The sequence below is a fragment of the Lepidochelys kempii genome, chromosome 9, assembly GCF_965140265.1.
Source record: "Lepidochelys kempii isolate rLepKem1 chromosome 9, rLepKem1.hap2, whole genome shotgun sequence".
NCBI lineage: Eukaryota > Metazoa > Chordata > Testudines > Cheloniidae > Lepidochelys > Lepidochelys kempii.
The window spans coordinates 62,233,851-62,259,406 of record NC_133264.1 but is presented as its reverse complement, the minus strand read 5'-3'; the positions used below and the strand labels follow the sequence as shown (position 1 = coordinate 62,259,406).

General features: G+C 48.5%; 1 protein-coding gene across 1 annotated transcript in view; it reads left to right on the top strand.

The window, feature by feature from the left end:
* LOC140917571 (Krueppel-like factor 5) overlaps positions 1–11,208 on the top strand; it is a 44,797-nt gene extending 33,589 nt beyond the window's left edge. Inside the window, exons 4-5 of the mRNA XM_073360688.1 lie at positions 2,664–2,723; positions 6,999–11,208. Coding sequence (XP_073216789.1) covers positions 2,664–2,723; positions 6,999–7,177 — 239 coding nt within the window. The 3' untranslated portion in view covers positions 7,178–11,208. The remainder of the gene's footprint in view (positions 1–2,663; positions 2,724–6,998) is intronic.
* The last annotated feature ends 14,348 nt before the right edge of the window (positions 11,209–25,556 follow it).

Here is a 25,556-nt window from a genome sequence, read left to right as displayed (position 1 = left end):
TGACAGACAGCTCATCTCTGCAATGGCCATCAAAGAAGCAGTTTCAGACTCTGGAGCCAACATTCTCCTTTTGATGCAGCTGGCTAATAAGCTTGCATATGAGCTATTCTTTCCCATGTGGTAGATTGTATGTTGAAGAAGAGGGGACATGATAAAGGTATAAAGAATAATGGATTCTCCAGAGGAGGTAGATCAAGTCTTGCTATTTACCCTTTGTCTTAATAAATGTGTTTGTAAATTGGAGAGGGTTCAGAGAAGAGCTACGAGAAGGAGTAAAGGAGTAGACAAAATGCCTTCTAGTGATGGACTCAAGGAGCTCAATCTATTTAGCTTAACAAAGAGAAGGTTAAGGGGTGACTTGATTACAGTCTGTAAGTATCTGTTGGGGAACAAATATTTAATAATGGACTTTTTAATCCAGCAGAGAAAGGTCTAGCCAGACAAATTCAGACTGGAAATAAGGTGTAAATTTTTAACAGTGAGAGTAATTAACCAGTGAAACAACTCATCATTGGAACGTTCTCACCATTGCCAATTTTTAAATCAGGATTAGATCTTTTTCTAAAAGATCTGCTCTAGGAATTGTTTTGGGAAAGTTCTCTGGCCCGTGTTATACAGAAGGTCAGACTACATGATCACAATTGTCCCTTCTGTCCTTGGAATCTATGAATAATACAAGAACATGGAGGCATTCAAGGAAACTGACAGGCAAAGCATTGAAAACTGATAGAAGGAAATGGTTGTATTAACAGAACACACAAATAGCGTGTGGAACTCATTGCCACCAGATATCACTCAGGCCAAGATGTTAGCAAGGTTCAAAAAAGGATACGGGTGATGAGAATATCCAGAATTACAATAGCTATGGTTCAGAAACAACCAAGAGTTTTACGAGTGGCCTTGTTTAGGACACACCAAAGTTAGGGGATGTTCAGAGCCAACATTTTGGTTTAGCCCATCATAGAGGGGTCTTTAGTAAAATTCAGTTATAATTCCAGTTTCTCTCTAAGTTGAAGTGTGTTTAGATCTGGTCCCATCTCTAACTGGTGGAGACCAAAGGAGACCTGGTTTGAACCTCAGCTGCAAAGGTGGCTTATGTAAACGTCACTACAAGTTCCAGCTATGAGGTGGGGGGGACACCCCTAATTAGCTGCATTTCCTTGGGGCATCTGAGTACCAGACTGGTAGATGCAACACTGCAATCTCTCAGTGACATTGGTTTATGTATGGTAAACTTCAAACAAAGAAGAATCAATCTGATCTTGGTAAAACAGATTCCTAGCAGAGGAAAAAATAGCCCTTAAATTTTAGGGAAGCTGAGGTCTGAACTCCAGAGAGAGCATAAAAGAGCTGTGAGCTGGGAAAGCTAGTGAGGTGCCAAACTCAAAGAATTTGGAGTATGGCTTCAGTTCCGATGAGCACCAAATGTCTGGATGAATCTGATGTTTAGCTGAACTATCTGTATGTTGTGAATAGAGCTAATTGGAAAGCAGAATTTCCATCCCATGGGAGAGTCTAGCATTTCAACATTTGTTTTTCTTCTGATTCAGAAAAGTTGAATTTCAAAATTTTTCATGGAATCAAAATTCCAAAAGGTTTTTGGTACAGAAACATCAATATGTTTTGTTTCAATTATGTTGAAATAAGGTAAAGACATTTTGTTTTGATAATGTCAAAACACTATAATATATTAATGATGCAATATATAAATATAATGCAATACTAAAATGATTCTTATATTATAAAAGTTGAAATGAAACTAAATGAAACACTAAATAAAAGTGAAAGCTTTTTATCTCCTAGAAGGAAAACCTTTAGCAATTATAGAAAAGAAATGAGAGAGTCGAAATCATAAATTTTGGCACTTGTCCTCAAAAGTATCATTGAAATTGACACATTTCTCTGAAATACGTTGATTTAGATGAACCTGCATTTTCTGATTGCAAACTCTGCCTCCGAACATTTTTCAGTCTGCTCTGCTCTTGAATATTGAAAACTGGGCCAGTACTTCACACATTTGCCAGTTCTTTGCACTTTCTCATACATCATCGTCTTCTGCTGGAGCTGGAAATACCACAAAAAAAGAGCCTTTCTTGCAGTCTTTTGGCAGTGGTTCTAGAATCCAGAAAGTCAGAGGCAACGCAAAACTGTCAAATAATAATGCAGAAGTTAACATTTTTATGCTATCTACGTACAAGGTTCAGATTGAGCGTGGGATGGTATCTTGGGTCTGATAGATTTGATCTTAGTCAAACTGATTCTCCCATCCCCAGTCAAGACACGTACATGTGAGAATTGATTGTACTAAGGAATAACACATGGGGGTCCTATTAGAAAGTTTGGATGCTCCTTTGCATGCCTGATTTGCCATTGTTGTGCACTCCTTGCTGCAAAAAGCTCTCAACTTACGGGTGAAAAAACTCCTCCTCCCCCACTGACAAATGCAGTCTTCAGTCTGAACAAGCTTCCTTGTTTAGCTGCTGTAGAAACAAGCCTTACACATGTACTAATTTGCAAACGATTACCCACAGTTCTTTTCAATCCTCTTTCCTTCTGGCAACTTAGATTTGCTGCAGCTCACCATAACCGTGGTGTGTGTATTTTAAATCTTCATTAGAATGAAACATTTTTTACCCTAAGGGGTTTCTGTTTTGTTTTTACAGGTTGCACGAAAGTTTACACCAAGAGTTCCCACTTGAAGGCACATCAGAGAACTCACACAGGTAAGTGTACACCTGAGTATGCCATAATACTTAGGATCTCTCTAGCCATGGTATTTTTATACCATACCCATCATTGGGGTGGTAGCTGTTGATTTCAGTGGTATTACTCCAAGTGCAATCTGATCGCAAACACAGTGAATGCAGTTAGATAAACAGATCTAGTGGTGTTTGTGGAGGAACCAATCACAGAGGTCTAATGGTGTTTGAGAACAAAAGACATACTAGTTGATGCGCGACACGTTGGTGTGCTTTAGAAATCGCACCTGCACATTACCCCACTATGTAGACATGCCCTGAGTTACCTTTAGAGACCTCCTGCACTTGGCTAGGGTATTGGTTCAATACAGACTTGGGGAGGAGTCCCGCCCATTTCATTCTGTGCCCTCTGCATTTTCCCTGGAGGTCTCCCATCTAAATACTAACCAGGCCTTGCACTGTTTAGCCAATGGGATTGCAGCCTGAAGTGATTTGGCTGCATATACACAGCGTATGAGGAGAATACAGAAGGGGAAGGGCCATCCCCTTGGTGAATTGTTTCCCCTTTGAGCCAAGGGGAGAGCCCCAGCGTTCAATACTCTGGGCCCTGAACAATTAATTAAAACAAAAAATATCCAACAGTGCCCCAGCGTTTCCTGCATAAACCCAGCTCCCTGGCCCCTCTCAGCACAGGCAGGCGGAGGGCTCCTCCGAGGACAGCCTGAGCCCTTATCAGATCCTTGGCCAGTCCCAGAACCAGAGCTTCTCTCATAAATCTCTTTTATAGAAGTGTTGATCTTTACTGGGTGCAATTAAGCTGTCCCTGGGGTCACTTTTCTTTTTTTATGAGCAACGAACAAATCACAAAGCAAGTCTCAAGCCTGGGAATCATTTCTCCCACCTGGCTCTGCTCCTATTTCATCTTATCAGGCTCCGGAACGAGGCATGAGGTGCAGTATTTTCTCAGGCGTGCACCGTAGAGACGTATGCCGTAGAATGCCTCAGGAGGAGATGGGAGGAAAGAAGGCCAAGGGCTGTGTCCAAGCTACTACGGGCAGACAGTAGTAAGGAAGGGCACTGAGTTCCCAGAGAAGGAGCTTCAGGATGGGGAGATGGTAACAACCGTCCCCTCTTTACTAATAAAGAGCTCTTCTGCTGACCCCAACCAGGGCCCTGCCCTTGCCCGTTAGCCCTTCCCATGAGAGATGTGTAGCTCTCAAAAGTTGCCTGAGCCATTGTACAGTGACCCGATGAGGCAAACCCCAGCCTCTCTGTGGAGCCATTTATTGGCCCTGCTGGGACCTGAGTTTGACGTGAGACCACTTCCTTCCACCACCTGCCTCAAGATGCCCTCTTCCTGGGGCAGAGGGACGAAAGAGGATGTGCCTTGAACTGGCAGGAGTATTGGTGGAAATAGATAGGGGGAAATCCAGAATGGTGGAGAGGAAGCCATTGATGAGTCAACTATATTGGGAGGTTATGTAGCAGGCAAGTGTTCCCCATGCATAAGCTCAAGGCCACCATATTCAGCCTAATGAGTACCCAGAAATCTAGAGTGGAAAGGCCAGAGTATTAACCCGCATGGTACCTTAGCATCCCACAAGTAGCTGCACTCTGGCAGTGACTTCGCTCAGTCACTTGAAGGGTTAATAAAGCTATTTGGGATAACCCACCCAATGGGATCTAGCCTGGGAAGTCTATCAGGCCCAATCACGATCACCTTCCCCTGTGGTTTGCCTGTTGCTATGGTCTAGGCCATATCAATCTCCAGGGGACACCATTCATTGCCCTGGCGCCATTGTGCGATTAAATATATAACCCACTGGCCGCTCACCCACCTCCCGGGGGATCGGAATGCCAATTGGGCCCATTGTTCCAGCCTGTCCTGCCATGCTGTCCTGGGGGAAGGAGCCAGCTTGCAGGACAATGGAAAGCATTTTGTTTCCATCCTGGAGATCAACCTGTTATTGTTTGAAAGTAAAAGGCCTTGGTGTGGCTGACCCAGCCAGATGACCTGGCTGGGACAATGGCTGAGTCTGAGCGGGGCAAACCTCGCCTTTGTCTTTCAGCTTAGAAAACTAATAAAGACGCCCACAAACCCATGTGATCCTGAGTGTGCCATAAAATTTCCCAAGTGCTGCTTGTAAATTGAGCTTAAATTCTTATTGACCCGAGCTATAAAGATATTTCTCACGCCTGGCAGAAAGCTAAGGTGCTTTGCATTTCTTCACATTCTGTTTGCTGCTGGGTTCACACCTCATTCTGTGTGTGTGCACGCGTGCATGGGAACGTTTGTGTGGGGGCATGCAAGTGTACACGTATGCTTGTACACAGAAGCTTTCTGTGCGTGAAAACAGGCATGTTCCTGAGTCTGTATCATATGTGCCCAGAGATGCATGTCTCTGCGTTAGCATGCACAGGTTTGTGTGTGCATGCATCATGTGAGAACTTGGGGGGGGTGTGTGTGAGAGTTCATGTTTGTGTCTATGCACAGGTATGTTTATGCTCAAATATGTATGCCTGTGTCTGTGGGCACATCTGACGCGCACCCATCCCGGGGCGTGCACATGCATGTTGCCTGTGTACGTGCACTTGAGCTGTTGTTAAGTTCTCCATAATTGGCCGATGAAATGGTAAATATTTGAGGTCGGGAAAGTCAGCACATTCCATGAACTCTGCCTGCTTGCTCAGGCTGTTAAAGAGCGAGGACTAATATTTGAGGGGACCACGCCCTGCCAAAGCGTGGGCTGCGGCACTCAGTCCAGAGTTCAGTTCAGCTTCCTGGGCTGCAACCGCTGCAGGGTGCGGCCAGCCTGTCTGGATTTGGAGAGGAGCTGGGTGAGGCTGGCAGTGGCTTTTCCACATGAGCTCCTGGCTGGCAGAGACACTTCCCCATTTGATCTGCAGGATAAACAGGGAGGTGGGGACACTGAGGCACAAAAACACACTGAAAAGTTCCTGCAGGAGCTCTTCTGCGCACCAAAATGTCACAGTGTGAAGAGCCAATATAGAGCTGGTTGGAGTGTGAGGTGGGGGCAGAGTTCCAGGGAAAATTTAGCGGGAAAACAAAAATCTTTGGACTCTTCCATGGAAAATTTTGATGTTTCATCAAAAGTCAAAGCTGAAACACCCAGGGACTTTGTACAAAGCACTGAAGCCTAACCTGACTGAGCCTGACTCAGCTGCCCTCATCTCGGAGGGGAAGCTCACGGTCTGGAGAGTGACCGTTCAGATACAGCTGAGCAAGAAGAGTTAGGGATCACCCAGTGACTGACTGCACATGTCATAGGAGAACACACCTACGTACCAGAATAATTAGCTAGCTATATATGTCCGGGGATGGATGGTTGGACAGAGGGGTGCGTAGGGGGATGGATGGATAGAAAGATACATGTTTGGGAGGCAGGATGGATGAATAGAGGGGGAAAGATGGATAGATAAAGGAGCGAGTACAGGGATGGATAGCGAGAGGGGTATGTGTAGGGATGGGTGGATGGTGGTTAGATAGAAGGATATGTGTTTGGGAGGAGGGATGGATGGATGTATGGATAGATACAGGAGTATGTGTAGGGATTGGTGGATAGATAGAGAGTGGAGTATGTGTGCAGGGAAGGGATGGATGGATAGAAGGGAAGGGATGGATGGATGGATGGATAGAAGGATATGTGTTTAGGGGGAGGGTTGGATGGATAGATAGAGGAATGCGTATGGAGATGGATAGCTAGAGGGGTATGTGTAGGGATGAGAGGATGGTTGGATAGATAGAGGGGTATGTGCTTGGGAGGAGGAATGGATGGATGGATAGATAGAGGGGAGGGATGGATAGTTAGAGGAGTATGCGTAGGCATGGATGGATGGTGGATAGATAGAGAGTGGGGTATGTGTGTGAGGGAAGGGATGGATGCATGGAGAGCTAGAAGAGAAGGGAGCGATGGATGGATAGCTAGAAGATGAGGGAGGGAGGGATAACTTGAAGAGAGGGGATGGATGAATGGATAGCTAGAAGAGAAGGGAAGGAAAGATGGATGGATAGCTAGAAGAAAAGGGAAGGAGGGATTGATGGATAGCTAGAACAGAAGAGAAGGGATTGATGGATAGCTAGAAGAGAAGGGAGGGATGGATAGCTAGAACAGAATGGATAGATGGAGAGCTAGAAGGGAAGGGATAGATGGATGGATAGCTAGAAGGGAAGGGATGGATGGATGGAGACTGACAGATGGATGCCTAGACAGGTAAGTACTGGACACTGGTATGCTGCTCTGGTGCACACCGTAACCTCTGGCCTGTTGCCCCCTGCAGGAGAGAAGCCATACAAATGCACCTGGGAAGGCTGCGACTGGCGCTTTGCCCGCTCCGACGAGCTCACCCGGCACTACCGCAAGCACACGGGTGCCAAGCCCTTCAAGTGCCTAGCCTGCGGGCGCTGTTTCTCCCGCTCCGACCACCTGGCTCTGCACATGAAGAGACACCAGAACTAGTGGTAGAGCTCCTGCCCTGCTCTTGCCTCCCTTCCAGGAGCAGCTGGGACTCCTTCCTCTCCTCTTGGACGGATGACTCGTCTTGTACATAGGAACAAAACCATGCTGTGATCAAATGGCAGCGTGTGAGCTCTGTGCACGCTCCCTCCTTGTGCCCTGTCACCAAGGTACTCTGAGTTAAAGGATGATTAAAACTATATCTGTGTCCTGGCCAGGATCCCACTTCCTGACCAGGAGATGTTCCTTGGACTCCAGGACTCTCCCTTCCAGTGAATTTGCTATTTATTTTTCACTCTGAAGCAATTTTCCCTTTTGTCTCAAACTCTTTGGAGCCTTTCCTTCCCTTTTGGGGTCTGCCTCTGGTTGGGAATGAGCAGAAATATGTTGGGCAGATGGGCCGCTGGGCTATGGGAAGCCTTTATCAAGTTCTTTGTGGAGCCTTCTTGGACTGAGCTATTCCATAACCAAGTTGCCACCACAGGTGTAGCACACAGGACATTCAGGCCATGCAGGAATAGCAGTGAGTGTTCATGGCTTGTTTGGAAAGTCAGGTCTTTAGTCTTCACCCCTGTGGTTGCAAGAAACAAGGGCAGGAAAACCTATCCCCAAGAAGTGCTGCCACGGCTGGGACAGATCCAAAGCAGACGACAAAGCCGTTGTTCATGCTTTACTGAGACCACCTGATGTTTCCCTCAAGAGAGGCGGCTTTGGGTCATGAATTCCTATGTTTCTTTGCCAGGCATGTCCAACATCGGGCCCTTAGCATTTCTGTTTGGAGGATGGTTTTGGCTTCTGCTCTCTCTGTTGTGAGAACTAGGTTGGCTTTCCGAGGTGGGAAGTGGCCAATCCCCATGAAGAAAAAAAAAAAAAAGATGACACACTGGTTTCCCAGAATGCATTGTGCCTTTGATTTCCAAGGATACATTGAGTGGGGCCCCCCTCAGGCCTCGAACACAAGAGACTGGTCATTACAAACCACTTTTTCCTGTTGCCATTTGTGTATTTTACCACGTCCAGAAAAGCAGCTTTGAAAACAAACTTGTGCAAACTGACATCATGTTACCTACCTCACAGGTTCATGGCCCCACGTTCTGCAAGGAGCCTTCACTTGTCTTCCGCAGAATGCCTCGATGTGCAGCGTACAGGGGAGGCCCCTGAAGCACACGAAAAATTAAACATGGGCAGAGTAAGAATAGGTTATACCCACTGAAACTGCAGCAACGTAGTAGATAAGAAGCAAATCAGGACACGGAATCAGCCTAGCATGTTCAACAGTACTTCGATTTTTCCTGGCTAACAAATGTAAGTAATGTACAGACAGTGACGTGTGATAAAAAAATCAACCAAAAGGCAAAACCACACAGGCTGTGGAGATTCTGGAAACTTTATCCCACATGCAGCCTACAAGTCAAATGTGGCCCATCTCTGCTTTGAAGGAAGCCAATCAAACTTCTGGTGAACATAGCCAGTCCTGTATGTCTGTCCAAGAAGATACAAGGGAAGGCAGATGTCAGGGCTTGTACACGCTCGTTAGTTACTGGGTTAGATTTACACATGCATTACTGTAGGTGTGGCCCTGGGATACCTGGCAAGCTACCCACAAAGTCTCAATGTTTGGGCTGTCCCTGATTCAGTGCTTTCTAAGCAGTTTCTCTCTCCAGTCCAGGGGGCACGTTAGACCATGTCAATTACCCAACTGCAGTGATTCATTGGGATTAAACTTTAGTGACCTCCAGATGTGCAGGCAGAGCTGGGAGCAGAGAAGTCCCTGCAGAGCTTGGCCCTGGATCTGTGAACAGGGACATGGCTCATGTCTTGGCTTGTTGAGCTGCTTTCCCTGGGCTTACCGGCTCTGACTTGATTCTGCTCTTCAGACTTGCCGGCTCACCTGAGTTCCTTGCCAAATGCTTCGGGAAGCTCTGGTGGCTGTGGTACTCCAGCATGCTCCCTGCCTGCCTGCCCCGTCTTTCCTGTTTTGACCCTGACAAATGGCAGACGCCCAGTCAGGGCCTCCAAAGCCAGGCTTGAAAAGCAGTCAGAGGATAATCATAACTGGAGCCAAAATAAACGAGGAAGGGAGCCTGAGGGTGTGACTCTGAATTGCACCCACCCCTTTCTAGGGTATTTTGGAGACTCCTCTATGCATCGCCGTCAGGGGGCTGCATTTCTTTAATGGAAGGCCCTTGTTATAATACAAAGACCCCTGGGGAATTGATATGTGCCATATGTTCATTGCTGTAACGGATGCATTATTTTATCGTGTACCTTGTCAAATAGGTATGTACGTGCGCATATATATAAGTGTGTGTGTGTGTATATATATATATATATAGGGTGTGTGTGCGTGTGTAGGGCAGCATCTGCTTCATTGGCACAGATTCTGGTATGCAAAGGAACATGGCAATGAGGTGGTGGTCCTAATTCTCCAGTGCTCAGTGTATAGGGTGGAGTTGGTGGCCTCTGATATACAAGAGATCAGATTAGATGATCTAGGATTTCTGGTCTTCAACTCTCTGATGCTACGGTTCTCTGTGTACATGGCTTGTTCCCTTTTCGTTCATGACTTGCTTTAAAGCAAGCTTCGTAGTAAGCATCTAAACCTGAGCTGGGACCAATGCTATGCCAACAAACACCATGTCACACCAGAGCACAGCCAATCCCAGGCGTGCCATTTTCTGGGCTCGGTGTGCCACGTATCCATCAACGAGATGCCTCCCACTGAATCTGTACGCCGCCGGTTGTGCCAGCATGCATCCGTTTGTAGAGAGGGGTTCTTGTGTGGATTCTACTGTATGATGGCAGGGTGGAGAAGTTCTCTGTGCCCTGAGAAAGGTCTTGTTGTTGAGAATGTTCAGGCCTTCAGCACCCATGCGCACACACACAGAGAGTCTCTGTCATTCGGGATTATCTAAGCTGAAAGGCCTTTCATTGTAAGACAACTACACATGTTTAACCAGTCACATCTCCTGGCTCCTGGAAGTTAGGGCTGGGTGGATGGATTGGGTGGGAACCCAAACTAACCATGTTGGAGCCTGTCAAGCCCAACCCAGTGTTGGCTTGGTTTCAGCTGACATAGCATTGTGATATATTGCAAATCCCACCATCCCTGTTGCTCATGAAACTCCCCCACCCACATGCACACACCCCAAATATCCGCAACACAGGATCCTAATGATTAGCAGCCTGGCTACAACAGTTCCATAGAATAGGGCAGCTGGAGAATGCAACATTAGCAAATCAGAGTTCTGACTCTCACGGTTGGGCTATGTGTTGACCATATTCCACCATCTAGCTGTGTGGGCAGCCCTCCTGGACACGTTGAGAAGAGCCACATTCTGTTTGTGGATTTGGGGGAGTACGGAGCCCACAGTGTGAAAGGCTGGTGGTGGGAGAGCCTCTGATAAAGTACCACATCAGCTGCACTGTGACAGCGCAATGAGGGAGTGATGTCTTTACCTGCAGAGGGCTTTGCTGTAGCATGTGTAAGACTGGACTTTGCATGGTATCCTGTGTGCTTTTGGTGTTTGTTTTTACATGCTAAGCTTCAACAGAATCAAAGGAAAATTTCCCTGCAAAAGAGATGAACGGCAGGTTAAAATGTGAAATATTTTATACCTTGGATCTCCTGGCTTTAGAGCTGAGTAAGAACCAAACTCCCTCTCTTCCTCCCTGTTAAATCTCTCACACCCACGCAGTGTCATGCTGGCAGTGGAGGACTAATGGGCATTACCTATTCACTGGAGCGGGTAAAAACCAGCCATTTGATTTGTTTGGCGGGAAATGTCAAGGTTTTCAAAATTTCCTGATGGCCCTTTCTGGGGCAAAAAAGGTTTTGTTTTTGAAAAATGGTTTTTGGTAAAATGGTTAGTTCAAAACAAAAATTTAAAAATTAGTTTTTTGAAAATCAAATTATTCCCTCAGAGCTGAACCAAACCCCATTGTTTTTTGAACTGAATGTTTTTGATTGAAAACTGAACTAGTTTACTGAAAAATATCTGGATTTTATTATTACTTTTATTTTTGGGAAAGAAAAGAGAAAATATCGATTATTTTAAAAATTTTGGTCCAAGAGCCATTTTTTCATCAAAACAACACTCTGCTCTTCAGCTTTACCTGATCCCCAAGAGAGACATGCTGGATCTTTGGATGGGGCTTGATAGCATTTGAGGAAGCCACATACTCCAGAGTGGTTTTTGGATAGTGCCTCCTTGCTAGGTTGAACATCATTATAGAAGGTCTTTGGCTCTCACAGCCAACTGGCATGTCTATTATTATTCCCAAAAGAAACATAATAAGCCCAGACCAACATATGGCCATGTCATGGGGCGCTGAGAAGAGTGGACCATCAGAAAGTTTGGGAAGAGCACTGGGGGCTATTTCTATGTTTGAAACACCTCAGGACACAGGACCCACTCACTGGATTTCCCAAGCTTCCTTCAGAACAAAATGTTGGGGCGTAAATGTCCTTTTTTCATTGTCATTTGTGCTTCTGAGCGTGTAACACACAAGCGGGATTTCTGTAAATAGTAGGGAATGCTGTACAGATTTTTTGTATGTGGATTTGAAGCAATTGTTTATTGTATAATATGAACACACACCAAATCGGGACCTGGAAAACTGTGGTGGAAGGTTTCTTTTCTGGATATGTTTTTGTTTGTTACTTTAAAAAAATACATTAATTCATCTGCTATTTTGTAATAAAATTATCCTGCAGGGAGGGATATGTTCATTCTTCTGTCCCCACTCCAAACACCATCCCAGCACCCAGCTCTTGCTTCTTGCTACCTGCCTTAAATACCATAACCAAGCTGCTAGCACATCTCACTGTGGACAGATTCCTGAGATCGAGAGACAGCAGTTTTAAGGCTTGTAGTAACTTCATTGCTCTCTGCAAGTGGGTCGGAGGTGGGCTGTTCCACTCAAGTTGGTGAAAAATAGCAAAAAGGCATGGAAGGAGGCGCTGTTTCCTCATACCATTGAGCTATCTAATCCTGCCTGGAGCTGATGCTTTAGAGGAAAGTGGAACTGCCTTCTTCCTCCAATGCACACGACTGACTGTGCAACAATGTGTAGGGAAAAGCAAAGGAGAGAATTCCTCCCAGCCCTTCTCAGGTGATCATCATCCAACCTGAAGCATGATCCTTGATCACCCTTATCCTATGTTGTGTAGCGACGAGTATTGTTAGGTTTTGTTAGAACGTGCAGCATGGAAAGGCAGCTAAAGGGTTAATCAGCATTTCACTCTTCTCACCCTTCCCCCCAGACTTGGGCCCCTTCGTGCCCTGAAATGAGCGCACACTCAGTGAGGCTAGCGGTCCCTCATGGAGCCCTCTAAAAGACCCGCCGCCCTGGCCAAAAAAAGCATGTTTGCTAACAGTGACCTCCAAGGCATACACCTCCCCTAGCTCCTAGAATCCCATAGGTGACTTTGCAGGAGCAGTCTCCCCAGCGGCTCTCTTTACTGGGGGATTTTGAGGGGGAGGAGGGCGGAGGGAATAAAACCCCTCCCTTGAGTTTAAAAAAAAAAAAAAGAGAGAGAACACAAGCGTGAGCTGATGGGTGTATGATGTAACGGGTGTCCAGGATGTTAAACTCAACGTGTACATTATTATTATTTTTTTTTACAAAAAGGAATGAAATAAACAGATCTTTATAAACCATGCCCCCATGAGTGTCACCTTCCTTCTCCTGCTGCTGTTTTGGGATGGCTTTCTCCAGCTGGAATATGGCATCCCTCTCTGTACCTCTCCTCGTCAATTTCCCAAAGGCACGGTGCACTACACCTCAGGGCGCCGGGTAAATGCCCAGATAACAGACATGCCGGGTAAATGCCCAGATAACAGACATGCTCGGGCTGTCGGTGCTGCTTGCACAACAGAGCCACTGGGTATGTCTATACTGAAAGCACAGGGTTCTGGGTGGGTTTGTCCGGCCCATGCTGAAGTGTCTTCACTGCTCTGGCCCCCGAGTTACCTAGCTAAAAGCCTTGCTTGGGTATGTCTACTCAAGTGGTAATCACACCCTTTGATGGCATAATAGACGCACCCATGGACTCAAGCTTGTAGGAATGGTTTCCATGTCGTCTTTTTCATTTCTGAACAAGCATAGGGGGTAAATCACACCCAATGTTCCTGCCATTTCTTTACTGCCTTTAAAGGGCAGACGAAGTGTTGCATTAAGAGCACCGGCAGAGAGGAAAGATGGACTTAAGGTTAAGGTCCTAGATTGGGACTCGAGACCTATTATAGCCCTTTGCTGTAGATGTCCAGCATGACCTTGGGCAAGACATTTAAACCTGTGGTGGCTCAGGTCCAAAAATAGAGGCCCTCTGAAATAATGTTTTTGAAAATTTTAGTTTTCATTGCCTCGGTTTCCCCATCTATAAAATGGGGATAATGACACAACACTCTCTCACAGTGGCATTAGGATGCAAAATCCATTAGTGTTTGTGACATGCTTGGATACGACAGAGGTGGGGGCCATAGAGAGGACTTTAACATGCCAGACGCTCACTGTCTCCTGAAGGAGTCAAATCCTGGCTCACTCTGTATCTGACTGCCTATGGGAGGAGAGCTGCTGTCTATGCACAGACACCTACCTAGGAGCCATCCTCTGCTGAGGGGACTGCTCAGTCAGGCACCAATACTCCGAGTCTGTGTAACTGGGAGCAGGAGGACACTAAATGACAGAGTTTGTGTCCCACCCTAGGATGCTGGCCCCTGGGTTGAATATATCAAGGTATCAGCCAGCAAAGCTGATTTTTATCAGGAGTTGTATTGTGGTGCTCCTCAGAAGAACAAGGATCACCAAAAGCATTCAAAGCACAGCACGGCTCCCTCCTCCCCAGCTGGTGACTGTGTTTGACTTCAGTGAGAGGCCAGCGTGGAGAATAGATCTCCATGCGCAGACTCCTGGATCATTCTTCTAGCTCTGCCATTGATTCTCTGAGATATGGTGCTGAGATCCCAATGTGAGAGGCCTCATTGACAGACCAACAGATAGATGGATTGATGAGATGAATGATCTGGTGGTAAACAGCTTTTATTATTCATTGGCCTTTATGTTTTCATTTTCCCAGCGATGTTATGAACAACGCTGGGTGAATCTTCCATGAAGCCCAAAACCATGAGGCGCTCATCATCTTTGAACATGGATAGAAACCTGGCTGTGTTTAATACAAACCTTTCATTGACACTCAGTGGGAACCTTGCTTTGTCTCTGCAGAGGGACAGTCATTCAGAGGCTGGGTTTCTCTTGGGTCTGATGACAAAGTTAGTGACAGATGGTAGGGCTTCAAGGTCAGCCAAAGCTCTTGAAAACCTTGCTGATGCCACCTGCAATGAACCAAACCCATTTGCTTTGTGTTTTCCCTTTGCCAGAGCAGATACAAAAGAATCTAAACTTAAAGCAAAACTCAAATCTACCGCTATTGCCTTCAGAGAAGCTAAACTGATTTACTCTCTGCATTAGAGCTTGGCAAGAAATGCCATCACAAGAATTGTCAAGAGTTTTTTTTCTTGTCCCAAATTGGGATGTCAAAATCTCAAAAATTTTCATGAACCAAAAATACCAAAATGTTTTGGATCAGCTTGAGCAAAAGATTTCTTTTTGAGAATTTTGAAATTTTTTAAGCTCGGTGTGAATTTCGGTGTGACACCGAAGGCCCATTTTCGTAGGCCCATTTTCGTAGCATCTAGGAGTAGAACTTTTTCACAAACTTTTTCGAGCAAAATACTTTTTCAGCAAAAAAAAATCCCCAATGCCGATTCTGTGACACCGAAGCCTTACACAAACGTGTGTTGATTTCGCCAAACAGATTTGGTCGTTGGGGGGGGAGGAAAAACCCTCGAAAAAGTGACGCCTTTCAATTTTTCACTTTGAAACAACTTTTGATTTCAAACTGTTCATTAATTATATTTTTAAAAAACCCATCAAAATTATTAACGAATGGTTGAAATTGACATGCAACATTTCAGTTTTGTCAAAATGAACCATTTTGTTTCATCCCCCCTGCATTTGAAGAAATTTTCATTTTTGCTTCAACCTGAAACTTTTTTCACCCCAGCTCTAGTGAGTAGTCCTGTCACCCAATGGGGGCAGGGGGGGCATGCCTAAACAGAAGTCACCAGGCCCCAGCGATGGCCACCCAGTGCCATTCTCCATAGTAAAGCCATGTTCCTCTCGTTAGTCCTGCTACTCCAGGGCTGGAATTGTCAAAGGAGTCGTAGACACCCACATCCCACTGCATTTCAGTGCATTGGGTGCATAGTGCCTGTGGAAAGCCCAGCCCAGGCCCTTCAAGAGCATTTGACCATCACAGCTGCCATTTTCAGTGCCTCCCTCGCGACTCCAATTCTGCCTGCAGTCACCTTTGTATGTTGGGGCACATGGGCTCACATTTGCTGTTGGTATTGAGGCCTCGGGTGTTTCCGCACGGGGGTAGGGGGAAGTGGCCCCATCTCCTTCTTCAGGCTGAACAGAGCAATAGATTGACGGCCTGGGGCACAAAAGTGCTTGTGTCGATGCAAAGTGTGGTGCACCACAGGTCAGTATGCCCGGCTGGAGCACGTTTAGTGTGTGGAGCCGGCGTGGGCAGTTGCACACAAAAAGGGAGAGCTGCTACATGTGCTCACCAAGCTAGGCAATCAGGAAAAAATACTTCAAAAATACCTGAGGGTTTTTTAAGGGTTGGGAGAGTATGGGCATAGTTTGGGGGGACAGGATGCATTACCCGCCCCAAAAAAGAGGTGAGGCGGGGGGAGGGGGGCAAACAAGGGGTCATGTGCTGTCCGGGGCTTTCTCTGCTCGGCCTGCCGGGGATGGGAAAGAGAACTCTGTCATTCCCACGCTGCGCCTCCCCCCAGCCATTTTCCAGCTCGCTTGGCCCCTCTCCTAGCAAGCTGGAGGGAGCAGAAGGGGCGGCATGGAGTGGCTTTTCCTGCAAGGTGCTTACTGCCTCATCAGCTGGATGCTGCCTCCTGAGAACTAGCTCTAGTCATCTTCCCCTTCGATGTGTGCTGGGTGCCCTGCATGGCCACCGTCCTGTTTTCTGTACAATGGTGAGTACCTGCAGTGGGGTGGAGCAAGGGGGCGGGGTAGGGCTGTGGGGCAGGAGGAAAAGGCAGTGGGGAAGGAAGGGGGATAGGGTAGGGAAGGGGGAAGAGAAGGAGATAGGGGAATGGGGGAGGGGACAGGAGGGAGAGGAAAGAGGATGGGGTGGGGAGAGGAAAGGGGAGAGGATGGAGCAGTGGGGAAGGGGAAGGGGTGGAAAAGAAAAGGGGATAGGGGAATGGCAGGGGGAAGCCCGGTATGCAGTATCCCCTCAGCAGCAGCTGGGGATCCCCATTAAGCTGGCCCATCCCCCACCCCCAGCACTAGCAGCCCAGGGACCACTCCTGGCAGGGGGAGGGAGCCAGTGAGCCAGGGGAACTGGCTTCAGCTGACACGTGTGTGCGCCACCTCCCTCCCCCAATAGACCAGTCAACCTACGCCTATGTTGGGGAGGCTTCCTGGGCTGTGGAGTGCATGACTGTGACCAGCGCAGTCACAGTGGGGCATTGTTGGACGGCTGCTGGAGGACTGTGATGGCCCACCACAGCTCACAATGTCTACACTTGCAATGCAGTGACCGTGGCTCAATGCCATTGGAGCAGGTGGGCAGCCTGCACCAGAGATAATTTTGAACAGAGACACGTGCAGATAGGTTGACACAAGGCGCGTTACTTCAGCCTAGTTAGTTTGGTAGCATAGAGGAAGCCTGAGGCCTTTTGTCTGCTCCTTGGTTTCTCTCAGAAGTCAGATCCACCCCCTTCTGTATCTCTCTTCACCATCCCTCCCACCCCACCCCCCATATTTCTATGTTCCCTCTCCCCACAGGTCAAACCATTTCATTTGTAAAGCTACCCCCATGCCCAGAAGCAGGTCAGACTGTGTTCTGCCCTGGGATCGCTATCGTCTTGGGCTCTGACATCTGGAGCTTTGCCAACATTCTGTCACCACAGCTGCCTCCTTTTGATCCTCCCCCATCCAAACAAAAGAACCTGATATTTTCCTTTGTTCATGAAATAAAAATCCTGAGAATGTGAAAAAAAAACCAAAAAAAAAAACCAACCTTCCTCTACAGTGCTGGACAAAGGGGAAACTTTTACAGTGAGGATCCTCTCCTGATGCCATGGCAGAGAAGCAGTTGTCATTGATGTAAGCATTATAGCAGAAGAAAATTCACATGTGCTCCAAAAAGGGAGCTCTCATTCCTATCCCTCCTGAGATCATAGAATATCAGGGTTGGAAGGGACCTCAGGAGATCACCTAGTCCAACCCCCTGCTCAAAGCAGGACCAATCCCCAATTTTTGCCCCAGATCCCTAAATGGCCCCCCCAAGGATTGAACTCCCAACCCTGGGTTTAGCAGGCCAATACTCAAACCACTGAGCTATCCCTCCCCCCCAAGATAGTGTGACCCCGGAGGAAAGGCATCTCTCCCGAGAGTGGGGACACCAGCAAAAATGCCCAGCGAAGGCTGGTCATTTTTTGGTGCTGTAAACGTCCTCCTTTGATTGGATTCGAGGGTTCCCTGGGCGCTCCAGGAGCTGACAGCAATCCCAAACTCTTAGGGACAGACTTTCAAAAGAGCTCAGCACCCAGCAGAATCTGTTCCAACAGTGGCAGCAGAGCTGGGTGGGAAAGGGTTTTCTCGTCCTGTGAAAAAATTTGCGATATTGAACAAATTTCCCATCCCAAATCCCAAAGTCAAAAATGTTAGCAAACTGAAAATCTGGAAAAAAAAAATTTAATTCAGGTCAATCAAATGTTTCATTTAGATTTCGACCTATTTGGTGGGGCGGGGTGAAGGTTAAACCGTTTTTAGTTGTAATTCGCTTAATTTTCAAAACACAACGTCATTTCGAAGTGGCAAACTGGAGTTTTGAATTGGGAAAATGTCTGTGCAAAATGTTTGAAAACTTTCTTCCAACCATTTTTGTGAGTCAAAACTTTGTCAAAAACTGACCTTTTCCCATGCACCATTTGGATTTCAATAAATCTGTATTTTCCAGTGAAAAAACATTGTGTCAAAAAATTCCCAACCTGTTGTAAATTGGCAGCTCAGCCACCATTTAGGCACCAAAACCCATGGCTAGACTTTTGGAAGAGCTCAGTCAATTGAGTGCAAGTTGGGTACTGAGCTATTTTGAAGTCCTGACCCCTATTAACTAGTACCCTTTACTTCGTACATGCTCATATAGCTTACCCGAGTGAGCACTGCTGTAGACATGCATAGATAGATAAAGCTAGTTTCCTTTACAATACCCAAAGCCACTTGCTGCTGGTTCTCAAATAAATTTGAACCTTAACCCAGGTGTATTGAAGGAGGTCATTAAGGTTCACGAACCTGTCAAGCACACCCGGGGGATGAGTTTCAGTGTACAACAAACCTATTATTGTTTGGTGTCATGAACCTTGTGGAAGAGGCAGTTTCACATTTCTTTGATCTCAAACCAGGCAAAATTGGGCATTTGTGACTGACTTTTCCTTTGAATTTTGGGATGGGTTCAAACCCGAGAATCCTCAGGTGAAACACTCCTGAACGCTGAGGGAAATCAGCTGCAGTTCTTAGCTTTGCAGCTGGTCGCTAGTGGCTAGATTTTCTAAAGTCCTAGGCATTCAGCAGCTCCCATTGGTTTCAATAGGAGGTGGCAGGGCAGGAGGGGGAAATTCTCCATCGTTCTCAAAAGGAACTGCTGGATACTTTTGAAAATCTATTTTTCTCCTCAGTCATTGAAGTCAATGGGAGTTTTGCTGTTGATTTCAATGGGTGTGGTTCTGATCATTCCACTCCCATTACCCCTTGTGTACACACACCAGCATGAATAGGAGTACTGGAGGAGGGAAGCAGTTCTCAACTTGTGTAAGGGTATCCAAATGTGGCCCAATAGGAGCAGGAGCAGGAGAAGGCCCTAGCTCAGCAATTGGACACCCAATCCAAATGCATACACCAATACTCTGGGGCAGTTTGGATCCTTTCCATCCATTGCAAGATGGACCTATTCCAAGTCCCTAGCAAACCAATCAAGAGCCAGAGGCATACAAAACACGCTTGTCTCCCATGTGAATGCACTTCCAGGTTTTCCAGGACGCTCTTCAGAGGAAGGAGCGAGTCAATTTCACATGTTATATATTTCACCCTCTAGACTTTCTTTGGGTCACTTCAGATCTTCCAGTTGTTCACTGGCCCTTGCGAGCTTGTCAGGAACAGCGGGGGTTTATAGCCAGCATAAAGCCAGCAGAAGTAGCTGATAAGCAAATGATGTGCTGCAGTAACCGTCAGCCCAAAAGGGAGGTTTGATGCAGTGCTCAGGTGTATGGGCATGTGATTACCTCTTGCTGTGTGGATCAGGCATGTAGGAATATGATACACGCTCAGTTCATACCAGCGGCGCTGGGAGATCATGTCATAACTCGTCTCTGCAAATGCCCGTAGAGAAGGAGACTGGAGACCACGTCAAAAAATCAGTTAAACTGAGCAATAGCACCTCTTGCTATGCTCTGCTAATGCATCTCCGTTCAGCACCCCCTCCCCTGCTGCTCCAGTCCTGGTTTCCCCTAAGCAGAGTTTGTGAACTGTGCAGCCGGGGGGGGGGGGGGCGCGGGGGGGGGGCGGTTCAGGAATTGTATAAATGAGGCCACCAGACTCAGTGTTACCAGTTCATTCCCCAGTCTCCAGCGGTGAAGGGTATGGCACCCTGCCCTATCTGTTGGCATCCCTGACTCTGAGCACAGACAGACGCTCTTTCCCACCTTTGCTTTCTTCTAGTTTTTCAGGTTGCCTGTGGAATCGCAGGGGTTAGCAGTTCAAAACCTCAGCATGACCCAGTGCTCAGCTGAGAGGTCTGCCCCAGCCACAGTCTAGCCACAGGCAGTCCATGCAATCAAAGGGCACTGCAGGCAAACCTCAGCTCAGCGGATAGCCTCCAGCTGCACTCTGGTGATGACTTGGCTGTTACTTTGGGAACTCCAGGGCACGTAGGAAAAGCAGGCTAGGAAACATCATTATAGATAAGAGATGCAGTCAGAAAGAGAAGAACTTTGATCGTGGAGGATTTTGATTACTCAGATTCAGACAGTGATAACACTAGGGCACAGATTCCCATGAAGGGACCTTGCCTCTGGAGGGAACTCCCGTGTTTCTTTTCTATACACTCTGCTGAACAGCTCTAGTCCTCCCGTACCAGCAAAATGAGAGGCTGTATCTCTGCTGCCGCAATGCAGCCAATTAAGCACAAGCAGAGCTGCTTGTCTGGGAGCTCCAGTGAATCCCCTTTCACCCACCAGAAGTACTCAGTTCCTGAGACGCAGCCTTGAAACCTACCAGGAGTGGAGCTCCTGAGTTGAACAGAATGCTCCTTCTCCTGCCCTTCAACCCAGCTTCTTTGTAAGCGGTCTGGCCTGATGTCGTACCATTGCATGGTCTCTTACCATCAGCTTTTCATGTCTTAGCCAATCATCCCAGTTCATATTACATTTCGCATCTATCTCCTCTAGGTATCTAAGCAGCCATCACCAAGGGACCTAAGCACCATATAAGTCAGAGCCATAACTCATTCTTTACAAAATAAACAGTAGGATGTAGTCTCTCCATCCCACCCTCATTTTCACTGCTATCTTGAGTGAGAATATTTAGTATTCATCCACCTAGACCCACAGGCCATTTTCAAGAGAAGAGGCTAAGGCTCTTGCACCATCTCCTAAATGTCGCGTCACAATTCCCCACCATTCACATGATCATAATGAGGACAACATAACAGAGCAGAACCTAAATCATGAGTTTTATTCACTCTGAGATGCTCACACAGGCAGGGGTAGAAACACAACAAGAGGATTTTTGGCTCGTCTCCTTAAAGGTATTTAGGCACATAATTCCTATTGAGTTCAAGGGAAGTTAGGAGCCTAAATAACTTTAAGGATCTGGCCCTTTCTGATTCTAGGAAACTGACTATGAGTGACTTGCTTAGTTCCCCTGCCTGCCTTGGATTTCAAGAGACTCCCTTAATCTTTCTTGCAGCTCTCTTTCCTTGAGTCACTCTGCAAGTCACTAGTCAACCTGGAAATGGCAGCGGAAAGAGAAAGACTAGAAGAAAAATAAGGCAGCAGAAGACTGTAAAGGAGACTATAAAAACCAGAAGTGAAGACTCTAAAAAATTTCAGCGAGCTTAAAATTTTTTAAGGCTTCGGTGTCACAGAATCGGCATTGGGGATTTTTTTTTGCTGAAAAAGTATTTTGCTCGAAAAAGTTTGTGAAAAAGTTCTACTCCTAGATGCTACGAAAATGGGCCTACGAAAATGGGCCTTAGCCAGCTGTGTCACATAGGCCCTGCAACACTCAGCAGAGCAACCCCTAAATACCTTTAAAAAGCTGGGCCTGAAAGAGCAAAGGAAATAAAAGGGTGGGCAGATTTTCCCCCCCTCTCCATCCCTCCTTTGTTCAAGGATTCTCCCAGGCCATCAGTTTGCAGTTTTCCTGGGTCACTCCTGCATCAGAGATGAAGTGGGGGTTCCTCAAACTGCTGCATGCTCTGGCCCTGGCGAAACAGAAAAACAGTTCCCAAGCCCTCCTCCTCAGGGGCAGGGGTGTGTTTGTGTGCTCATGCTCGCTCTGATGCTATACATGCTGTACCTGTTCTGTGGCTAAACAGAGGTCTCCAGGGCTAGCCTCTTTGAAAATATACCAGCTGGAGAGGGGCCCAAAGCAAACACCCAGATCCAAACAGCCCCCCCAGCTCTGTGGAGCTGACACATGGCGGCTCAGCTCTGTCTCCTCTACAAACCCATCTGCAGACCTGCTGCTGGCTCTGCAGTTCTAGGACTCAGCCATGCGCTGGGCCCACCAGGTCACACTCAAAGCACTGAAAGCGTGGGGAGGACAAACTGGCAGCTAAACTGCGAGGCAAGGGCCAGCAGGTGGGAACAGCGGCAGCCGGAAAAAGCAGAGCCCAGGCTGTTTGTTTAGCCTACATTGCACACAGAGCAACTGTTGGAGGCCACGAGTGCCGTGCTGTCTGTGCCAGGCGCCATGCAACGGGTTTAGCGGCCTGGGTGTCGAACGCGAGAGTTACAGGAGCTAGCACCAGCATATACTGACAGCTCCAGCAAACCGCTCCCCTGGCTACAGCTCTGTGCCTCCTGTGGGTATAGTCGCCCTTTACGGCCAATCCCAGGGGAAGGGTAATAACGGATTCTTTTCCTCAGGCAGCTGCGGACTAAGGGCCTGGGCCTTCTCCCAGCAAGGGCGGTGGGCGTTTTAGCCCTGACTTCAGTTAGCATAGGCTTGAGCCCCGTGAATCGAGCCCAGTGCCTATACCGTAAAGGGTGCTAAAACACAGCCATCCCAGCATGCTTTGCATGCTCAGCACCACGCTCAGCCTTTTATACCCCGAATCCCTCTCTGCCCCCAGCTGCGAGCAATCTGGCTAGCTGTAGAGATGAGCAGGCCAGGGAAGCTGGAAAGCCGAGGTGGGGGGGTCAGAGGTCGGGAGGAGATGTGCTGGCTGATGGGGCAGGTCGAGGGGTTAGAAGATGAGGCACCTCACAGCTCTGAAGCTGCCCAATGCCATTTGTGTTGCTCTGGTGCCTGCGGCCACAACACCAGCATGGGAAGAGTCTGGACATTCTAGGAGCAGCCTGAAGAATTCCTCCAAGGCCTGCAGTGGAAGATTTTCCTGTGGCATGTGGCATAGGGCTGTCAACTTTCTAATTGCAGAAATCCGAATACCCTTGCCCCCTGCCCTGCCCACTTCCCTGAGGCCCCGCCCCTTCCCCCGAGGCCCTGCCTCCCACTCACTCCATCTCCCCTCTCTCAGTCACTCGCTCTCCCCCACCCTTGCTCACTCACTCATTTTCACCAGGCTGGGGCAGGGGGTTGGGGTGCAGGAGGGGGTGAGGGCTCCGGTGGGGTGGGGCTGGGATGAATGGTTTGATGTGCAGGAGGGGACACTGGGCTGGGGCTGAGGGGTTTGGAGTGTGGGAGGGGGCTCAGGGCTGGGGCAGGGGGATGGGGTGCAGGCTCCAGGAGGCAGTTTGGAGTGTAGGAGGGGGTTCTGAGCTGGGGTAGGGGGTTAGGGTGCAGGAAGGGGTTCTGGCTGGTGCGGCTTGTGGGGGCCCTGGGAGGCGCTGACCTCAGGCGGCCCCGGCACTTCCTAGAGATGGAGGAAGACCGCATGGCTCTCGAGAAGTGGTGGCATGTCCAGCTCCTAGGTGGAGGGGCATCCAGGGGAGCTCCACGTGCTGCTCCCGCCCGCAGGCACCGCCACGAGCATCGGCTCCAAAGTTCCCATTGGCCGTGGCCATGGCGTTTCGGGCAAATGGGAGATGCGGAGCTGGCACTTGGGGTGGCACCTGTGGGCGGAAGCAGCACATGGAGACCCCCTGGCTGCCCCTCCACCTAGGAGCCGGGCATGCTGTCTCTTCCCGGGAACCATGTGGAGCCGGAGACAGAGCCTGCCTGCCCCGCTGCGGCCAACCGGACTTTTAGCATCCTGGTCATCTGTGCTGACGGCATTCCCCTCTGCCCCATGGATGCTCGACCCCCACCACGCCAGCCCTGCCCCTGGCTGCCCCCGCACCACCTTCGTCCCATCCCAATTCCACCCCTTTCCCCCAAGTCCCTCCCCCTGGCCCACCTCATTACCGCCTCCTCCCCCGAGCACGCTGCGTCCCCACTCCTCCCGCTCCCTCCTGGAAAGTCCTAAGTGCCACCATACAGCTGTTAGGCAGTGGGCGGGAAGTGCTGGGAGGGGGAGGAGTGGGGACGTGGTGCACTTGGGGGAGGAGGTGGCGAGGAGGGGGTGGGGATGAGGAGAGCTTGGCTGCTGGCGGGTGCGGAGCACCGGCTAATTTTTCCCCGTGGGTGCTCCAGCCTCGCAGCACCCACGGGGTGGGCGCCTATGGCTGACGAAGCTGCCAGGATCTCTTTTCGACCAGCCGTTCCAGTCGAAAACTGGACACCCGGCAATCCTAATGTGGCGGGGCAAACAAGGGTAAACTCACTCCACCCAGCCCAGGGAGTGGTGAGACTGGCCACGGAGCAGCCTGCTGCGTGGTTTAAAATAGCCTCTCTTGGAGCAGTTCTAAGGCACTCCAGGCTGCAGCCACCCTCCGGGTGTGTCTGCCTGGGAGGGGACTGAGTTTCTACTGATCTCAGTGACCAAATGCATTGTTTCAATGGGTGCAGGGTTGGGTGGAGAGAGCTGAGAAGGGGGAAGAGCTCTGCACCTACTCCCCCCCCACACACACACATGCAGTTCCACATGGCCCTTCTGGGATGTGCTCAGCGGACTGGCTTGGCCCTTGGGTCACATGGACAAACCTGTGGTGTGCTGGAAATTCCCTGGAAGCCCAGCTGGGAGCTGTTCCCTTGGTGCGGGGAGGCGGCTGCTGCTCTGTCTTCCGTGAGCGAGAACAACAGCCATGTGAGTGCACTGCACATTGCATCTGTGGCTCTCTGCGGCCGCCAGGGCCCGCAGGCTGCAGTTCCAAGAGGGTGGCCGTTGTGCCTTTGAACAACAGTCATAAAAGCAAGGGAAGTTACTTCATCAAACAGGTGGGGTGGGGTGGGGGTACAGGAAATAAATAAGCTCACCTTAGGAACTGCTAAATGAAGAGTTTCCTGTGCATCCCAACCCCTTACTCTGTGGGAGCACTTTGCTTTTAATGGGACCACAGAAACAGGATTCAAACTCAGGACTCACCCTGGGTGATTTTCAGTCGCTTCCAACATTCAGGTCCATTTGGAAAATAAAAATAGCTGAGCCTTGTCATCCACAGGTCTCAAAGCACCTTACAATGGTGGGTATGGCGCATCCCCATTCTACAGCCACAGAAATGGAGGTGCAGAGAGGAGAATTAGCACTAAGTCACATAAGTCAGTGGCCAAGCTGGGACCAGAACCCAGAGCTCTTAAATATGAGCCCAGTGCTCTAGCCATTGGCTGACTCTGCCTCAAATCAGAGCCTCTTTGTCTTGAAGGCTGAGCCAAAACCTATCTCATGAGGGCAAACTCTCTTGTGAGCGCTCTGGCTCATCAGTGAAAACATCAGCCCGAGGTGTCATGTGTGTTTTGCTTCGGGTCTGAGCTGGGATCCGGCGGAGGAGAGGTGGGTATACGAGATAAACAATGGAGCTGGGCTGGGCCCCAAACTCCGTGAGCTACAGACGAGTTGGGATGTGGAGCTAGAGCCAGCATTTGGGGCTCGGTCCAATCTCTTAGAAATCCTGGGAGAAAAATCCGGCTTGGCTTAAATTTGGGACAAAGGCTCAGGTTGAGGCTGAGTCTTAGTGTCGCTGCACCAGTCCAACCCCTCCCAGTGTAGACAGGCAAACCCACTCTC